This window comes from Sorex araneus, chromosome 9, assembly GCF_027595985.1.
Source record: "Sorex araneus isolate mSorAra2 chromosome 9, mSorAra2.pri, whole genome shotgun sequence".
Lineage (NCBI taxonomy): Eukaryota > Metazoa > Chordata > Mammalia > Eulipotyphla > Soricidae > Sorex > Sorex araneus.
The window spans coordinates 6,047,950-6,064,381 of NC_073310.1; the positions used below are offsets into that span (position 1 = coordinate 6,047,950).

The 16,432-nt window shown below is 60.4% G+C and overlaps 1 protein-coding gene across 1 annotated transcript in view; it reads right to left on the reverse strand.

The window, feature by feature from the left end:
- The window catches only part of TBX5 (T-box transcription factor 5), a 32,050-nt gene extending 16,071 nt beyond the window's left edge, over positions 1-15,979 (reverse strand). The window contains 7 exon segments of the mRNA XM_055147087.1: positions 6,097-6,249; positions 9,418-9,525; positions 9,528-9,567; positions 10,365-10,484; positions 12,332-12,426; positions 14,095-14,278; positions 15,888-15,979. Of these exon segments, the coding sequence (XP_055003062.1) occupies positions 6,097-6,249; positions 9,418-9,525; positions 9,528-9,567; positions 10,365-10,484; positions 12,332-12,426; positions 14,095-14,278; positions 15,888-15,910 (723 nt within the window). The 5' untranslated portion in view covers positions 15,911-15,979.
- Between the last annotated feature and the right edge of the window lie 453 nt (positions 15,980-16,432).

The window sequence follows — 16,432 nt, forward strand, 5'->3', positions numbered from 1 at the left end:
GGAGTTCCTACGGGCCGGACAGACACACTCACACACAGACACACAGACACACACACACACACACACACACACACACACACAGCGCCATTGTCCCAGGGCTGGGAAGCCTAGTGAATACACCAGCATGTGGAGCGCCTAAATATTTCTGAGCTGCTGACAAACACCGTGAAATCTTTACAAAAACGTGGTTCACCGAGCATGGGCGGCTGGCGGGGAGATTGGGGTCTTTTCATCTCTGGTCCTGAGCACTCAGCCATCTGGGGGAATGATGCAGCCCCCCCCCAACTTGCCTCTAGCACCCTCCCCCTCAGAAAAGCAGCTAGACCCAGGCACGCTGCCCTGTGAGGGAGACCAACAAGCAGCCGCAGAACTCAGGCCTGTAAGTCAGCAAGTGGAACTGCTTCTCTAGAGCATCTAAAAGCTCCAGGTTCAGGCGCTGGAGCCACAGAAAACAGGGAGGGCGTTTGCCTTGCATGCAGCCAACTCGGGTTCAATCCCCGGCATCCCATAACGGTCCCCTGAGCACCGCCAGGAGTGGTTCCTGAGTGCAGAACCAGGAGTAAGCCCTGAGCATCGCCGGGTGTGACCCAAAAAGGGAAAACAAAACAAAACAAAGCAAAACAAAACAAAAAATGCTCCAAGATTCTGATTCTGAGACCCCAGGGAGAGACAAAACACTTTCCAGGGCTGAGGTCCGGGCTGGAGCCATCCAGGGGCAAAGGTTCAGCTGAAAGCTCCATCCCCCGGGGCTGGAGGGATAGTCCAGCGGGGAGGACATTTGCCTGCACACGGCTGACCCGGTTCGATCCCCGGCATCCCATTGGGTCCCTGAGCACCGCCAGAGTTCAGAGCCAGGAGTAACCGCTGAGCATTGCTGGATGTGACCCAAAAAAGCAAAAATAAATTTATTTATAAACATATGCAATGAAATAAATGAAAGTCCATTCCCCGGGCTATTCCCCAAAGCCAAGCCCAGCCCTGGGCCAGTCCCGATGCCAGTCTCTACGCCCGCACTTCCGGGCCCCCCCCAGCTCAGCCCCAGGAGGGGGTAACCCTGGGATTGTGGGAGTGGGCTCCGCCCTCTGCCGTGAGCCCCGCCTTGGTGACTCTCGGGGCAGGGGGCTGGGCCCACAAACTGCAGGCTCAGCCCCCCCAATCGAGACGCACCACGTGGATCCCGCGGGCCGCTGGGGCAGAAGGCCAGGGGTGCGGGTGGGCTTCGGGGTCAGCTCCCCACGCAGGAATCCGGGGGCCCGGCGAGCGTGGGGGTCTCAGCGGCTGCGAGCGGGGGCGGGGTCAGGGTGGGAAGCAAGAGGCGCAGCTGCTTCCAACCCCTCCCTGTCCCGGGGGTGGGTGTGGGGCTGGCTGAAGAGGCGGGGCCGTACCCCCCCCAGTCAAACACGGCCCCCCAAACACGGAAGGAAAATGCGTCCCCGCGTGGTGCCTTCGAGGGGACCGGCAGAGGCACCTGTCAGGGGCTCTGAGCACCCCCACCCCAAGTCCTGGGCAGCACCCCACAGGGGGGGCGCGGAGGGGGGTGGTCTGGCGCTGGCCTTGCACGTGGCCATCCCCTGGTTCCGTCCCCTGCACCACAGCGGGAGCGGCCCCACCGCCCACGCCCGAGCACAGCGGGGAGGAGCCCCTTGGGGAGATGTTAGGAAAATAGAAGCGGAGGAGACGGAGAGGTTGTGCAGTAAGGGCAGGAGCACTGGCCTTGCACACAGTGGACTTGGGTTCGAGCCCCAGCACCCCCTAAGGGCCCCATGAAGAGTGAGCCCCGAGCACAGATAGGAAAGAGAAAAGGGGGGAAACCCACAGGAATTGGGGAGGGAGGATACGGCCACCCAAGACTGCTCATGAACGCCAGGCGCACGACCACGCGGCTCGTCTCAGATTGAATACTCCGATATTTGTCATTGTTGCAAGACAATTGTGCCTCAAGAAAACTAAACCGGGGTCTGGAGCGATCATATGGTGGATCGGGTGCTTGCTTTGCACACGGCTGACCCGGGTTCGATTCCTGGCATCCTATAGGGTTACCGAGCACCACCAGGAGTAATTCCTAAATGCAGAGCCAGGGGGTGACTCCTGGACATTGGCAGGCATGGCTCAGAAACAAAAACAAACTAAAAATTAAAAAGGAAGGAAGGAAGGAAGGAAGGAAGGAAGGAAGGAAGGAAGGAAGGAAGGAAGGAAGGAAGGAAGGAAGGAAGGAAGGAGGGAGGGAGGGAGGGAGGAATGGAGGGAGAGAGGAAGGGAGAAAGAAAGAAGAAGAAAGAAAGAAAGAAAGAAAGAAAGAAAGAGAAAAGAAAGAAGAAAGAAAGAAAGAAGAAAGAAAGAAAGAAAAGAAAGAAAGAAAGAAAGAAAGAATGAAAGAAAGAAAGAAAGAAAGAAAGAAAGAAGAAAGAAAAGAAAGAAAGAAAAAGAAAGAAAGAAAGAAAGAAAGAAAGAAAGAAAGAAGAGGGCTGGAGCAATAGCACCAGCGGGTAGGGCGTTTGCCTTGCATGCAGCCGACCCGGGTTCGATTCCCAGCATCCCATAGGGTCCCCTGAGCACCTCCAGGAGTGATTCCTGAGTGCAGAGCCAGGAGTAACCCTTGTGCACCGCCAGGTGTGACCCAAAAAGCAAAAATAAAATAAAATACTTTAAATAAAAAGAAAGAAAGAAAGAAAGAAAGAAAGAAAGAAAGAAAGAAAGAAAGAAAGAAAGAAAGAAAGAAAGGAAGAAAGAAAGGAAGAAAAAGAGAGAGAGGAAGGAAGGAAGGAAGGAAGGAAGGAAGGAAGGAAGGAAGGAAGGAAGGAAGGAAGGAAGGAAGGAAGGAAGGAAGGAAGGGAGAACAAAACAGAACCAGAGGGCCCAAGAGTCTCTTGCCTTGCACGCAGACAGCTCAGAAGTTCAATGCTCAGAGGCACAGATGGTGCCCCCAGAGGAGTTAGTCCTAAGCACCCCTGGGTGTGGCCCAGCCCCCTAAATAACTGTAACCCAGACAGGAAACGCCCCCAGACCTCCACAGGCTGGAGCGCCGTAAGCTCACCAGGACACAGCGTGAGGCATCTTCGCCTGGTCCTGCTCGCCCACGCACCCCTTCCTTTCCGTCTGAACCTGGGCCTTCGGGGGCAGGGGTGCACCACCTGCAGGGCTGGGGACCCGAGTGTCTTGGCTCCTCGGGGGTTGTTTTCTGGGCGCCTTTCCCCCACGTGTCCCTTCCCACAACGTTAAGCTGAGTTACTGCAGCCAGAGCGGCAGCAGGACGCCCGGAGCAGCCACCCTCAAATTAACCCGAAATAACTAGGCGTTCGGGGCATCTGACCTGGGCACACTCAGAGCCTAGGACACTTCTTGCTCTTTAAGGAGCCTCGGCAGGCCCGGGAGCAGGGTAACAGGCTGCGGGGCAGGAGCCCCATCAGGGCACCAGGAGGAGGGACCCAGAAACCAGGGCTGGACTAGCCCCTGAGAGGTGCTGGGTGTGACCCTCGGCCGGAAAAAACAAACGGAAGAGTCAGCATGTGGGGCTGGTCGGGGCACTGGGCTTCGGGCTCAGCAGGGGGCCCCCCACCCCCTGGCCCGGACCTGGCACTTGGGGGGTGAGTAGATTTTCTTCTGCATAGGAAGCCCCCTCAAGAACTGGCTTTCACCTGCTTCATGAGCGGGGGGCGGGGGGAGAAGGCAGCTGGGAAAGAGGACGGATCACTGAGACAGTGATGGTTGGAGCGACCGCTCGGGATGGGAGGTGTGTGCTGAGAGTAGGTAAAGGACCCAACGTGACGGCCTCTCGGGATCTGTACTGCAAACCATCATGCCCCAGGGGCTGGAGCAATAGTACAGCGGGCAGGGCGTTTGCCTTGCACGTACGTGGCTGGCCTGGGTTCGATTCCCAGCATCCCATATGGTCCTCTAAGCACGGCCAGGGGTGATTCCTGAGTGCAGAGCCAGGAGTAACCCCTCTGCATTGCCAGCTGTGAGCCATAAAGCAAAAAAAAAAAAAAAAAAAAAAAAAATGCCCAAAAGTAGAGAGAGAGTATGGGGGAAACTGTCTGCCATGGAGGCCGGTGGAGGGCTGGGTTGGGGGGAACACTGGGGACACCGGAATGTGCACTGGTGGAGGGGTGGGTGCTCGATCCTTGTATGACTGAAATTCAAACATAAACACTTGTAACTATCTCATAGTGATTCAATTAAAAATTAATTAATTGTTCAATTAAAAAACTGGCTTTCGGAGCAGGGCCTGTGGCTAGGAGGAGACGCCCCCGACGCAGAGCCCGTTAATGGGGACCTGCTCTGGCCTCACCGGGCACCCCCACGCTCAGCCTGTGCCTCCTGCCCCTCAGCCAGACCCCGCCCTCGCCTGGCGGGAGGGGACAGAGGGGAGCAGGGGAGGGTCAGCCCCTCCCTTCTTACCACCCCACACTGACCCAGACCGGACCCCGCACCACCCCCTCCCCGTGACCGGGCCCCCCAAATCTCTTTCTGCCTGTTGGGGGGACACGCCAGTGCGGTGCTGGGGGCTGCCCCTGGCCACACGTGGGGCCGTGCAGTGCCGGGGGCCAGCCGGGAGAGCCACGCGGCCACTTAACCCCCGTGCCCCCTCCCGCGGCAGCACAGCCCCCCAGACCCCGAGTCCAGAGCTTCCTAACCAGGGCGAGGGGTCTTCCTGCCCCCCGCCCTGCAGCCCCCCATCACGCCCCCCCGCTGACGCCTGATGAGGCCAGTGAAGCTCCTCTCCTAAGGGAAGCCGGAAAGTGCTCGCTGAGCTGCGGTCCTGGGCTCCTGCTGCCGTGTCACTGTCCAGCTTCGAAAGCCCGGCCAGGGCTTGTGTCCAGCAGCTGCCCTCGGAGACGCTGCCCATTTGCAGTGCTCCCTGCACGACCCCCACCAGCCGGTCCTAAACCCCCGGTGGCCCCTCCCCGTGCTGGGGCTTGGGGGGCAGAGTCCCGACACCACCCCGCGGTGCCGAGTGTGAGCACACAACACCCAGCCGGGCCCTGCAGGGCAGCGACACCTAGGGCTGCGGCTGCTCCAAGGGCCACAGCAGGAAAGGAAACTGCCACCACAGCCACGACGGGGGCTACCACCCCCCCAGAGCCCCAGGGCCTGGCAGAACCGGGTCTTGCTTGTTGGTGTATGAGTGTGTAGGCCTCCAGCACCTGGCATGTTCGTCTCTGATCAGCATGTGTGCTGGTCTCTGCATGTGTGTGCGTGCGTGTATATGTGCTTACATGTTTGTGGTGTGTGAACATGTGTATACACATCTACACACGTATATGCACGTGTCTGTTTATGTGTGTATATTTGTGTGTGCACGAGTGTGTGCATGTGTGTGCATGTATATGTTCTTGCATGTGTGTGGTGTGCATGTGTGTGGACATGTGTGTATACATGTATGTACATGTGAACACAGGTATACACATGTGTTTCTTCATGCATGTAGATTCACGTGTGCATGAGTGTGCATACATGTAAGTAAACATGCTTGCATGTATGTGATGTGCATGTATGTGGGCATGTGCGTATACATGTATGTACACATGTACAGAGTTATATGCATGTGTCTGTGTGTGTACATTTGTGTGTATACATGTGTGTGTACATGTGCGCACGGGTGTGTTTGTGCAGGGAGGCATATGTGTGTGCATCCCAAGCTGGGGAATACTACAAACAGCTGCAATTCTGGGGCTGGAGCAATAGTACAGCGGGTAGGGCGTTTGCCTTGCACGCGGCTGACCCGGGTTCGATTCCCAACATCCCATAGGGTCCCCTGAGCACCGCCAGGAGTAATTTCTGAGTGCAGAGCCAGGAGTAAGCCCTGTGCATTGCCTGGTGTGACCCAAAAAGAAAAAAAACCAGCAGCTTCTGCCCAGCTAACGGTGGGGGTGTGGGGGCTGCTGGTGCCCAGTGGGCGGAGAAATCACTCTTGTTTGTCTGCTGGTGTTTGAGCCACACCCCGCCCAGGGACCGTGCAGCGGCAAGGACCAACCCCGCCTGGGTGTCCGAGCAGGCAGGCCAGCCCTTGGCACCTCCTCCCTGACCAGGAATGGCTCTCCAGGTGCCAGGCTGGGATGCGGAAGCACAGCGGGGAGCGGGTGCCGTGGCGCTTACCTTGTGGTTTTGGTAGGAGGTCACCGCGATGAACGCCGTCTCCGGGAAGACGTGGGTGCAGAAGGCCGTGTTTTTGGAGCCAAATCCATTATTTTCGTCCGCTTTCACAATATGCAATCTGGGCTGGTATTTGTGCATGGAATTTAGGATAATCTAAAAACAATAAAGAAGATGGAATTGGGAACACATAATCAAAACTCTTTTCTTTCCAAATCAACCCCAAATCTTCCCCCTCCCCTCAAAAATCAGGCTCCTTCTGTAGACTCCCTCAGAGAGGGGCAAGGGGGGTGGGAGGGGAAACATCGAATTTTTTTTTCTCCTGTTTTGAAAAGAGGCCAGAGGTTTCATTTAAAAAAAAAAAAAAGAAACATTTCAAAAATGACAATTTCCAACTGAACAAGTTAGGCTAATATTCCAGGAATCTGCCCAAAGCATACAGGGCAGTAAATCAGAATTCTTAATAAAGTTTGCTTAATAAATTAGCTCCCTCCACTGGGCACTTCCCACACCCCCTGCTGGAAACTCGGAATCTGGAGCGGCACTGGGGGGGGACCCTCAGGAAGGGAGAGAAGAAACCAACCAACGTACCGAGTACCCCACCCCCACGCCAAAGCAGAAACACAAAAACCTCTAAAGGATGCGAAGGCAGAGACCGAAGTTTGCAGAGTTGCACGAACCCCCTGCTGGGCCCTTTGTTCCGTGAAGGGGCAAAGTCCAGCCAGCGAGGCCGGAACTCGGCTAGTGGGACCCGCTGGGCCCGCACTATGGCCTGCGGGGAAGGATCTGGGACACCCTCCTTGAGCTGGAGCCACGGCTCAGGGTCCAGCCGGCCCCCTCCCCTAACGGGCATCCCTGCCCCTCAGGAGGCGCCAGGAACCAGCTTTCCTCCCTCCCTCCCGCCTTCTGCACCTTTGCTATCGCTGGGGGCCGCGCAGGGTCCCTTGGGTGCTGTGATGGGGGTGGCTGTAGGCGCTCGGGGTACAGGGGCCTTTGGCTGTTCTCGGGAGGGGGTCCCATTTCCACGCGGCTGCGACATTTACAGTCCCGAGGGACCCGTGGACACTCAGCACGGGAAAGGGCTTCCCTCCTCGAGGCTTCGGTTGGAGCGAGGACGGAGGGTGGACGGAGGGTCTTGGGTCCCCCCAAACCTGAGGGGAACCTCAGCGACCCTCCTCCTGGGTGGGACATCTGGCTGCAGCCCCCACGCCACCGCCCTGGCCCTGACTGACCAGCCCAGCCCCGCAGGAGCCGAGCGCGGCTCTAATCTCGGGCCTCGGGGCCGGCCGGGCCTCCTCCCGGGCGGACAGAGACGCCGCCGGGCCAGAGTGGCGACAGAGAGACGCAGCGGGGCCCCGCTCGGGCTGCTGAGGGGCCCTGGCCAGCCCGGCCCGTCGTCCCGGCTTAGCCAAATTGCTCTGACGGCTGGGGCCAGCGCGGACCTCTGCACGAGGGTGATCTAATGGCCCCTAATTTGATTAGGGCCCCTCTGGACGGCCCGTGCGGGGGTTAGGGCTGGGAATGTGGGCGCCTGGCGGGGCTTAGGGGTCCCCTCGCTCTCCCCCTGGGGGTTGGGAGACAGGAGGGGCCCCCCCCACACGGACGCTGGGACATCAGGGATGCACCCCCCGACCCCCAACCCCCGATCCCAGCAGCCTCCAGCCCAGAGAGGCCAAAGCTCAGGTCTCTCCGGACATTTGTCCCTCGGGTTCCCGTGGGGCGGCCAGGCTTGGGGTCTTAAGGGGCACAAGAAAGACCCCGCAGACGGAGGGGGCATGGGGGCACATGCAGGAGCTGCCATGGGGGCTGCACCCCCCACTGCAGACTCCCAACTTCAGGCCTCTCCAAGGAAGGACCACCCTATGCTGTCCCGCTCAGATCCGCTGCCCCCCCCCCCGCCCCTCACTTCCTGAAGGGGTGGGGGAGGGGTGCACGCATCCAGGAGCCTCTGGAAAGAGACATCAGAGCTGGTCCAAAGGGCCACTTTGGCCTGGATGGAAACCACACGGTACCCCGATACAAAGGGTGTGGCCCTGGGCATTGCCACCCTGACACACACACACACACACACACACACACACACACACACACACACACACACACACACACCCCACAGTCCTGAGAAGAGAAAAGCAGAGAGCAGGGGACCCACTTGGCAGAATGTCCCCAAACCCGAGTCTGGTGATTCGCCCATGAAGGTTTTGGGGACATTTCTCCCAAAATCAGTTTTGTTCTTCATTTGTGTTTGGGGGCGGGGGGGGGGGGGGAGGAGGCAGGGGGTGCTCTAGCAGACCCTGCAGAGGCCGGCTTCATGGGAGCCTGGGGAGGGCGCTGCAGATAGGTTTGGCGGAGTCACCCCCCAGCTCCCTGTCCCTCTCCTGGGGACAGACTCAGGGCCTGACCCCAGCCTCCGTGTCTCTGTGGGAAGCAAGTGTTTACGGAGTGAGGCTGGGGGAGCTGGAAGCCGGGCAGATAAGACGGTAAAACGGCCAGGCCAGGGGCTAGAGCGATAGCACAGCGGGTAGGGCGTTTGCCTTGCAAGCGGGCCGACCCGGGTTCGATTCCCAGCATCCCATAGGGTCCCCTGAGCGTTGCCAGGGGTGATTCCTGAGTGCAGAGCCAGGAGCAACTTCTGTGCATCGCCGGGTGTGACCCAAAAAGAAAAATTAAAAAAAAAAAAACAACAACGGCCGGCCAGGCCAGCGAGGGGAGAGGTGAGACCCCTCTCTCGGGGGCCGTCTCCCCCATCTGCAGGAGAGGGGCCGGGGAAGCCGAACGCTGCCTCTCAGCCAAACACCCCCATTTGTCACCAGCCTGCAGGTTGAGCTGAGGACAGCAGGACGGCGCCCCACCCCTAATCGGAGGCTTGATGGACTTTCCTTCCTGCACCCCTGCCCGCACCCACACCTGAACGCACAGCCCGCACCCCGGAACACCTGCAGGAGCCGATTTGGGGCACAGCGGGATGGCAAAGGGGGAAGCTGGCCAGGAGAATCGCCTCCGGGAGAAAGCAGACCCCCAGCGTGGGATGGGGGGGGGCGGTCAGGCGGAGGGGGGACGATCCAGAGGAAGCAATGCGGGGTGTCGAGGGAGTAAGAGCGACAACGGGCATTCTCGGGATCCGAAGGAGAGGGAACTCGGGAAAGGAAAACCTGCCCGAGAGGGAGAGAAGGAAAGGGGAAGGACGCGGGTTAAGTAAGAAAGGCCGGCGGGAAAGGCGAGGAGAGGAACGAGGGAAGAGGGGAAAGAGCCGGGACAGAGCGAGGAGGGTTTGAGGCCGGAGCCCGCGGGGAGCCGCCAGCCTCGCGTGCGCGCGTCACTTACGTGCCCAAACGGGTCCAGGTGGTTGTTGGTGAGTTTAAGCTTCTGGAAGGACACGAGCTGCCGCATCCAGTGGGCCCCGGTGGCCGGCGAGTCAGGGTGCACGTAGAGGGGCGGCCGGGCATGGCAGGCTCCGCTTTGCCCGTCACCGACCTGGCCAAAGGCACCCCAGAATCAGTGCGCGGTGGGGCACCCCTGCCCTAGCCACGGAGCACGGCCGCCCAGAGGGATCCGGACAGCCTGACCCACGGGGTCTCTCTGGGGCTTCTGCCAGCCCAGCCCTCCTTCCCCCACCCCAGCTCTTCCTCCTCCTCCTCCTCCTCTTCCTCCTCCTCCTCCTCCTCCTCCTCATCATCATCAGAAGGAGAGAGCCCCAGGGGGTCTCCGGACCTGGCTGCCCACAAACCATCTGAGGATTCTGAAGGTGCAATTTTTTTTTTAAAAGTCCTGGAAATCCCCCTGACGGTGGGGTTTCCTCATCAAGGCTGCAGGCTGGGCAGCAAGGGGACCGGGCTGAGCCCGGGAACAGCCTCTCCTGTCCCTGTCGGCAGCATGCGAATACCACAGGCAGCCTTTGCAATTTCATAAAAAGGCATGCCCAGCGCGGGCAACTCATAAAAAATACCTGTAAATAGTTTTTAAGCCCCCAGAAATGCTGGCAGTACCCGGTAACAATATCCTTCTTTGAAAACGCACAGCCTCCTTTTAAGCCCTTAAACAATAACCCTCTTTTTTTTTTTTTAAGATGCACAGGGAGGGCTAGGAGGGGCTCTGAGCCTCAGTTTACCGATTCATCCAATGGACTGGGCGGCGGGGCGGGGGCGGGGAAGGGTGTAAAGGCACTGTAGCTCTAGGTAGGAGCTCACACACAAATGCAGGTCTTAGGGGAGCGGGCGGCACCCCTCCCCCACTCCTGCCTGCCCTCCCCCGCTCCCCACGCGGAGCCCTACCATTTATTATCCGCAAACTTGTATCTGTGGTCGTCTGCGGGAACTATGTCCATGAGAAGGATGTACTTCGTTTTGGGATTCAGGCCCGTCACCTTGACTTTGTAACTGGGGAACATCCGCCTAGGGAAACAGGGGTGCGGGGGAGATGCTATTGTTACACCTCTGGGGGGGAAGACACCTCCAGCAACAGTGACCCCCCCCCAACCAACCCCCTCCACCCTGCATTTGCCCCAAGATCCAGTCCCGGTTTCTGGAAGTTTCCGGGAGATGAAGGGGTGGGAGGAGGTGGGCATGTGGGATGTCTGCTGTCCCGGACAGAAACAGGGACTTCTCCAGGAAGACCCCCTTCCCCTGAAGACCCCCCCACTTCAACTCAGCCCACCCCTCCTGCTTGCTCTACAGCCAGACCCCAGCCTTCTCCACGGGGAGGCTGAAAGAGGCTGGTTAGGGAAAAAAGAAAAAGAAAAAAAAAGAAAGATGTCCCTTTCTCTGCCCAGTCAGTCAAGTCACTCACATGTTCGCACCCCCAGGACGGGGGGCGTCCCCCGCACCCCACTCCCCTCTCTCGGCGCCCTACAAATCTCCCCAAAGCGCCCCTTCCGCACTCCCTCCCGGATCTTTCGGCCAAGAAATTCAAACCCGTGCGCTCTCGGTTTCTAAGCGCCTGGACCCACCGAGAGAAGCAGGGGGGAGGTGAGGGGGACCTCCTGACCAGCCGCCCGGGGGAGGGCACCCCAGAACCCGGCGGCCGCGCGGCCTGGACCCCCGCGGGCCCTGGGCGAGGCGGGAAAGGCTGAGCCGAGGCCGGTGGCGGCCGCGGGTGTTTATCAGCCCGAGCGGGCGGGCGCCACAGGCCTTTTATAGCCAAATCCTCGGGCCGGGCAGGGGGAGAGCGTGGCCCCACGCTGCGCGGCCTTCCTGGGACGACCTCGGTTCCGGTTATAAACAGAACACGCCTCCCGGTGCAGCCGGCCGAGCGGGGGAGCAGACGTTGTTTAATTTCAAATAATAATAAATGTCACTGTTGTCAGTTTATTGCGGGAGGCTCGGCTGGAACTCGGGGGGGCGTCTGGTGAGGGGCTCCGCCCTCCCCCCCTTCACACACCCAGCGCCTAGGGTCTGGAGTGTGGGGGGGTCCTCTCACCTCCCAGCCCACACCGGGGCACCCTGGGGGCTCCCCGCCGGCCCAGACAGTGGCCAAGGGGTGTGGGAAGGTGTCCCGGACCCCCCCCCACACTAGCCCCGTGGGTAACCCCTCCCCCAGAGCCGGGCGTTTCTAGCTCCAAATCTCGGAGCTTTTAAGAGGAACTTCGGGGTGAGTGTCTCGGCGAAGCTGCCATGTTTATCGGTGTCTGTATATAGAGCCCGGCCGAGCCCCGCTACAGTTTCAAAGGCTTTGGCCGGTCTCTATAAACAATGAAAGAGGTAGCGAATACACGGATACACTCGGGGAACCGGAGCTCCGCCGGCCGTGGGGTGGAACCCTGGAACCCATCCAAGACCAGGGAGGGGGGGAGGAGGAGGCGATAGGATCTGCAACACTCCCCCCCCCACCCCCGCACCTCTCTTCACCCCCATTCTCTCTCTCTCCGGCCTGTCCCTCTTTCTCTCGGACTGATGAATTGTCCCCCTGGCCCCGGCTCCTGAGCTCTCGATGGGATGAAGGAGATGGAAATGCCCAGTTGGAGCCAACACCCCCCCCCCCCCACACACACACACACCCCGTTTATTTCTGGACTGCCCCCCCCCCGTTCCACGGGGATGGGGGGCGCTCTTGGCTTCTCTTTCCCCAGAACCGAAGCAAAGAAAACATCGCCCACTCCCCCGCGCGCCGCCGTGCCCTCCTGTCCCTGCCCCGTCCCGGCTCCCTTCCCTCTTCCTTCCGTCTCCCCCCACCTCCACTTTCCTTCTTTGTCTCTCCCACCCTCTCCCCGGGTTCCCCGCCCCACCGGACGCGGCCGCCTCACCTGCCGGCCTTGGTGATGATCATCTCCGTCCCCACTTCGTGGAACTTCAGCCACAGCTCTCGTTCGTGGAGAAACACCTTGATCCCCTCCATGCCCTGGGGGATGGGGACAAAGGTCACACGGCCGGCCAAGCGGAGACCGCTTCGGCTTCGTCCCCCGGAGCCTGGAGGCCGAGCGCCCTCCGCCAGCCTGGCCGGGCTCCGAACACCCCGGCCGGCCGCCGGCCCTGCCCACGGCTGCCTCGGCAGACGCCAGCCGGGCCTGGGCCAGCCCCTCGAGCCGCCCAGACAGACAGGTTGGAGGGTCGGACCCAGCAAGCAGCACCCCCCAGCCTGGGGGCGAAGGAGACCAATTTTCATCTATTTCCACCAAGATGCAGCTAAAGGGGGTGCAGGGGAACTTTCGATCTTGAAACATATAACAAGCCGCTGGATATTTATTTTTTTATGCGCCACTGAGAAATGCTCGGGGATGAACCCCCGCTCTCTCTCTCTCTCTCTCTCTCTCTCTCTCTCTCTCTCTCTGTCTCTGTCTCTATCTCTCTCACTCTCTCTGTCTCTCTCTGTCTGTCTCTGTCTCTCTCACTCTGTCTCTTTCTCTGTCTCTTTCTCTGTCTCTTTCTCTGTCTCTGTCTCTCTCTCTCTCTGTCTCTCTCTCTCTGTCTCTCTCTCTCCCTCTCTCCCTCTTTCTCTCTCCCCTGCAATGCAGTCCATTTGCAGTGGGACTTTCACCCTGCAAAAGGTTGACATTGTATACCGTTCAAAATAAAAATGGATTCGCCTCAGTCCTCTCAGAATTAAAACGGATTCTTCTCGGAGATCCTATGGGCAAAACTTCCCACCCTCCTTCCCCCCGGCTTCCTTGAATCTGGGGGTCCCACGGAAGAAGCAGCTGACCCTTTCTGCTCCCGAGTAGAAGTCACTGGACAAAAGCCAGGGTCCCCCCCCCAAAAAAAAATTATATGCAAAATCTTCACATTGTCTTGTTTGTTAAGGTCTAATCATTTGCCTTTGTATTTGTTTTATTAAAAGTGAACTTTCCAAAACCTTGTGCACCCCGCTCTCTGCTTCTCGAGGGTCACACATTTTCCTGGGACTTAGGGCCACGGTAGGGCGGAGACGGAAATTAAAAAGCCAGGAGCGGCGTAGAAATCTTCCTGCCCCCAGATGAGATTGAGCTAAGGCCCCGCGTCCTTCCTGACCTCCCCATCAGCTGGGAAGCCCCCCTCCACCCCCCCACCCCACCAGGACCCTCTTTTGAGTCTGGCAGGGCTGCCCCGAGCCCTCCCCTGGCTTGGGCAGGCCCCGCTCTGTGCTGCCCCGGCCCTGCCTCCAGCCAGGCGAGCTCGGGCTCTGCTCTGCTCTGGGACCCACAGTCCTGCCCGCTGCCCGCTGGCCGCTGCCCTGGCCCGTGCCCCGGAGAGCGCAGAGGAGGGGGAGGAGACGCGGGCTGAGAAAGATCTGAAGAGGGGTCAAGCCATCGTTCATGCTGACCAGAAGCGGCCGCTGACCCGGCCCTTAATGAGGCTCCCAGGGCCGGGTGCATCTATGGAATGGTCTGGATCCATCTTAGCCGGCCCTCCTGATCATGAAGGCTTCCCTAACTACCAGAGAGAGAGAGAGAGAGAGAGAGAGAGAGAGAGAGGCAGAGTGGGGGCAGTGGGAAGGAAGGGCATAAAAGGGACCAAGGGACCGAGTCCCGGTTTCCAAGGGCACCCCTTGCACCCCCACCAGGAAGCTCTGCTTTCTCGGAGCGCCTCTTACCTGCTGGGTGAAGGCGGCCTGAGGGGAGGAGGGGGACTTGCTGGGGGCCCCCAGTGCACCCTCCGGCTTCGAGTCACATGACAGATCCTTGGAGTCAGGGTCCAGGGGTGTGTGTGCCAAAGCAAAACCCTCCTCTGCGTCAGCCATGTCCGCCTGGCGCCCGGTGCGGGACGGGGGTCCTGCTCTGAGGAGGAAGGAGGGGGTGGGGGTTGCAAAGAGAAGATCCAAGCTCAGGTCAGTGGACCCTCAAGGAGGCACTCGGACCCTCCCCTCGGCAGCTCCTGGCCCCTCCGGCCCCTGGCCCACGGGCCGGCCTCAGAAAGCCCCCGTGACGGTCAGCGTTCCTGTTCTGTGGTGACCACACGCCACCTCCTGTGAAAGGCCGCTCGGCCCCGGGGCGGCGAGGAGGCCCGTCCTCCCCTGCGCAGGCCCCCGCGATAAGCGAGCTGCCCGTCAAATTTGTCTGGAAGAGCCAATAAAGATAAGGTGGGGGTATTTTTGGAAGCCACCGGGTACAACCCCAAAACAAAACAAAACAAACAACAACCAACGTAGGGGGAAGAAGAAGAAGAAGAAGGAAAAAAAAAAACACACTAGGGTCCTTTATGAGAAATTATTTTTTTTCTCCCCCCGAGTTCCAGGAGGCGGCGAGGGGGGCTCGCGGTAGGGAAAGCGGGAGTTTGAGAGCGTCTATTCCTGCGCTTTGCAGATCCCGCCTCCTGCAAACGCCGGCCAGGACCGGCAGATGGAGGCTGCCGGGGAGAAGTCACGTTTCTCTTTTATCAGTTCCAGCCCTTCCGGGGAAAAGTCCGAAGCTCACAGGCCTCCTCTTCCCCACGCGTGCACCCTGCATGCCACTTTCCAAGTAAGTGGCCGCCCAGCAGCAGGGCCAGTGAGAGCGGCGTTACCCCGGCTCAAGAGGGCACCCGCCCGCCCGCACCCCTCACGCTGGGTCCCGCTCTGCACCGCCTGGGGTGCCCGGGCAGGCCGAGGGGAGCTTCCGGGAGTTGAAGCCGGGGCGGGCCCTGGCTTCCCGGGGAGCTGCAGGCCCAGCTCCGGCACCGGGTGTGAGTTTGAGACTGACCCAGGGCTTGGGGCTCCGAAGCCGGCGGCCTCGGTGCCCCCGGCTCGGTGCGGAGAGGCTGGAGATTGAAACAGGCCAAAGAACTTCTGCAGAAGCTTTGGAACCCCGGCAGCGCCCGCTCCGGCTCTGATCTCCTTCCAGCCTTCCCGAGCAGAGATGTCCTTCTTCAAAACCCGGGGAGGCTGGGGGAGGGAGGGGGCCACAGAAGAAGCCCCCCCCCACACACACAAAAATCTTAGCAGTCGCTTAGGCAAAAGGCGCATGGGTGCGGGTTTGCAGGGACCCGGATAACAAAAGCCACCGCGGGACGTCCCTCTGCTCCCCCCGTTCCGCGCCCTGCCTGGGGGTTTAGGGAGCCCCAAAGTCCGCTCCAAACAAAAGAAAGCGGGGCTGGCGTCCCCCCACGTGCAGTCCCATTCGCCAAGCCACCGCCGCCGCCGGCCGCCGGGACAAGCCCACCGGGCCCCCTCGCCGGGGTCCCTCGGAGCGGGCGGCTGGCGGGACCCAAACAAGAATGCGCTTTGACAGAACCAGGCCGCGCGCCCTGCAAACTTCAGCCGCTGCCGGAGCCGCTCGTCCGGGCTGCAGGCGCGCGGGCGCGGCCGAGTCCCAGGCCGGGCTGCAACCCCGCGCGCGCAAGCCCGCCTCCCGGGCCGGCCCGGCCGCGCTCCCTCCCGCGCCGCCCCCGGCCCTCTGCAGGGACCGTTACCTCGCTGGGTGACGCGGGCGCATTCAGCGCGGCCCTCCTGGCTCCTAGCAGGGAAGCCTGCGGCGCGGCGGGGGCGCCGGCATGCCGGCTCCGGGGCTGACTCCCGGCTCTTGCTTGCTCAGCCTCGCAGCCTCCTTCTGCCTACAAAGCCGCAGCCTCCTCCTCCTCCGACCGACCCTCGCCCGGACCGCCCCGGCGCTAACGCTGCTCGCCCGCGTCCTGCTCCGCTCCCAGTGCCTGAAGGCTTCCACTCCCGAATGCTCAGGCTCCAGAGAAGGCGAATCGGCAGCCGCCGATCCACCCGCAATCAAATCTCTGCTCCCGGCTCTTCCCGGGCACCCCCGGGGACGGGAAACCCGAGGAAAATGCAGAGGGGACGGCGGGGTGGGAGAAGTAGCTCCGACTGCCTCCTGTTTCAGGGTTGAAGTTCCAGAATCGGAGATAAGAGTCTCTCTCTCTCTCTCTCTCTCTCTCTCTCTCTCTCTCTCTCTCTCTCTCTCTCTCTCTCTCTCTCTCAATTCGACTGCTGAGCTCTGACGCAGGGC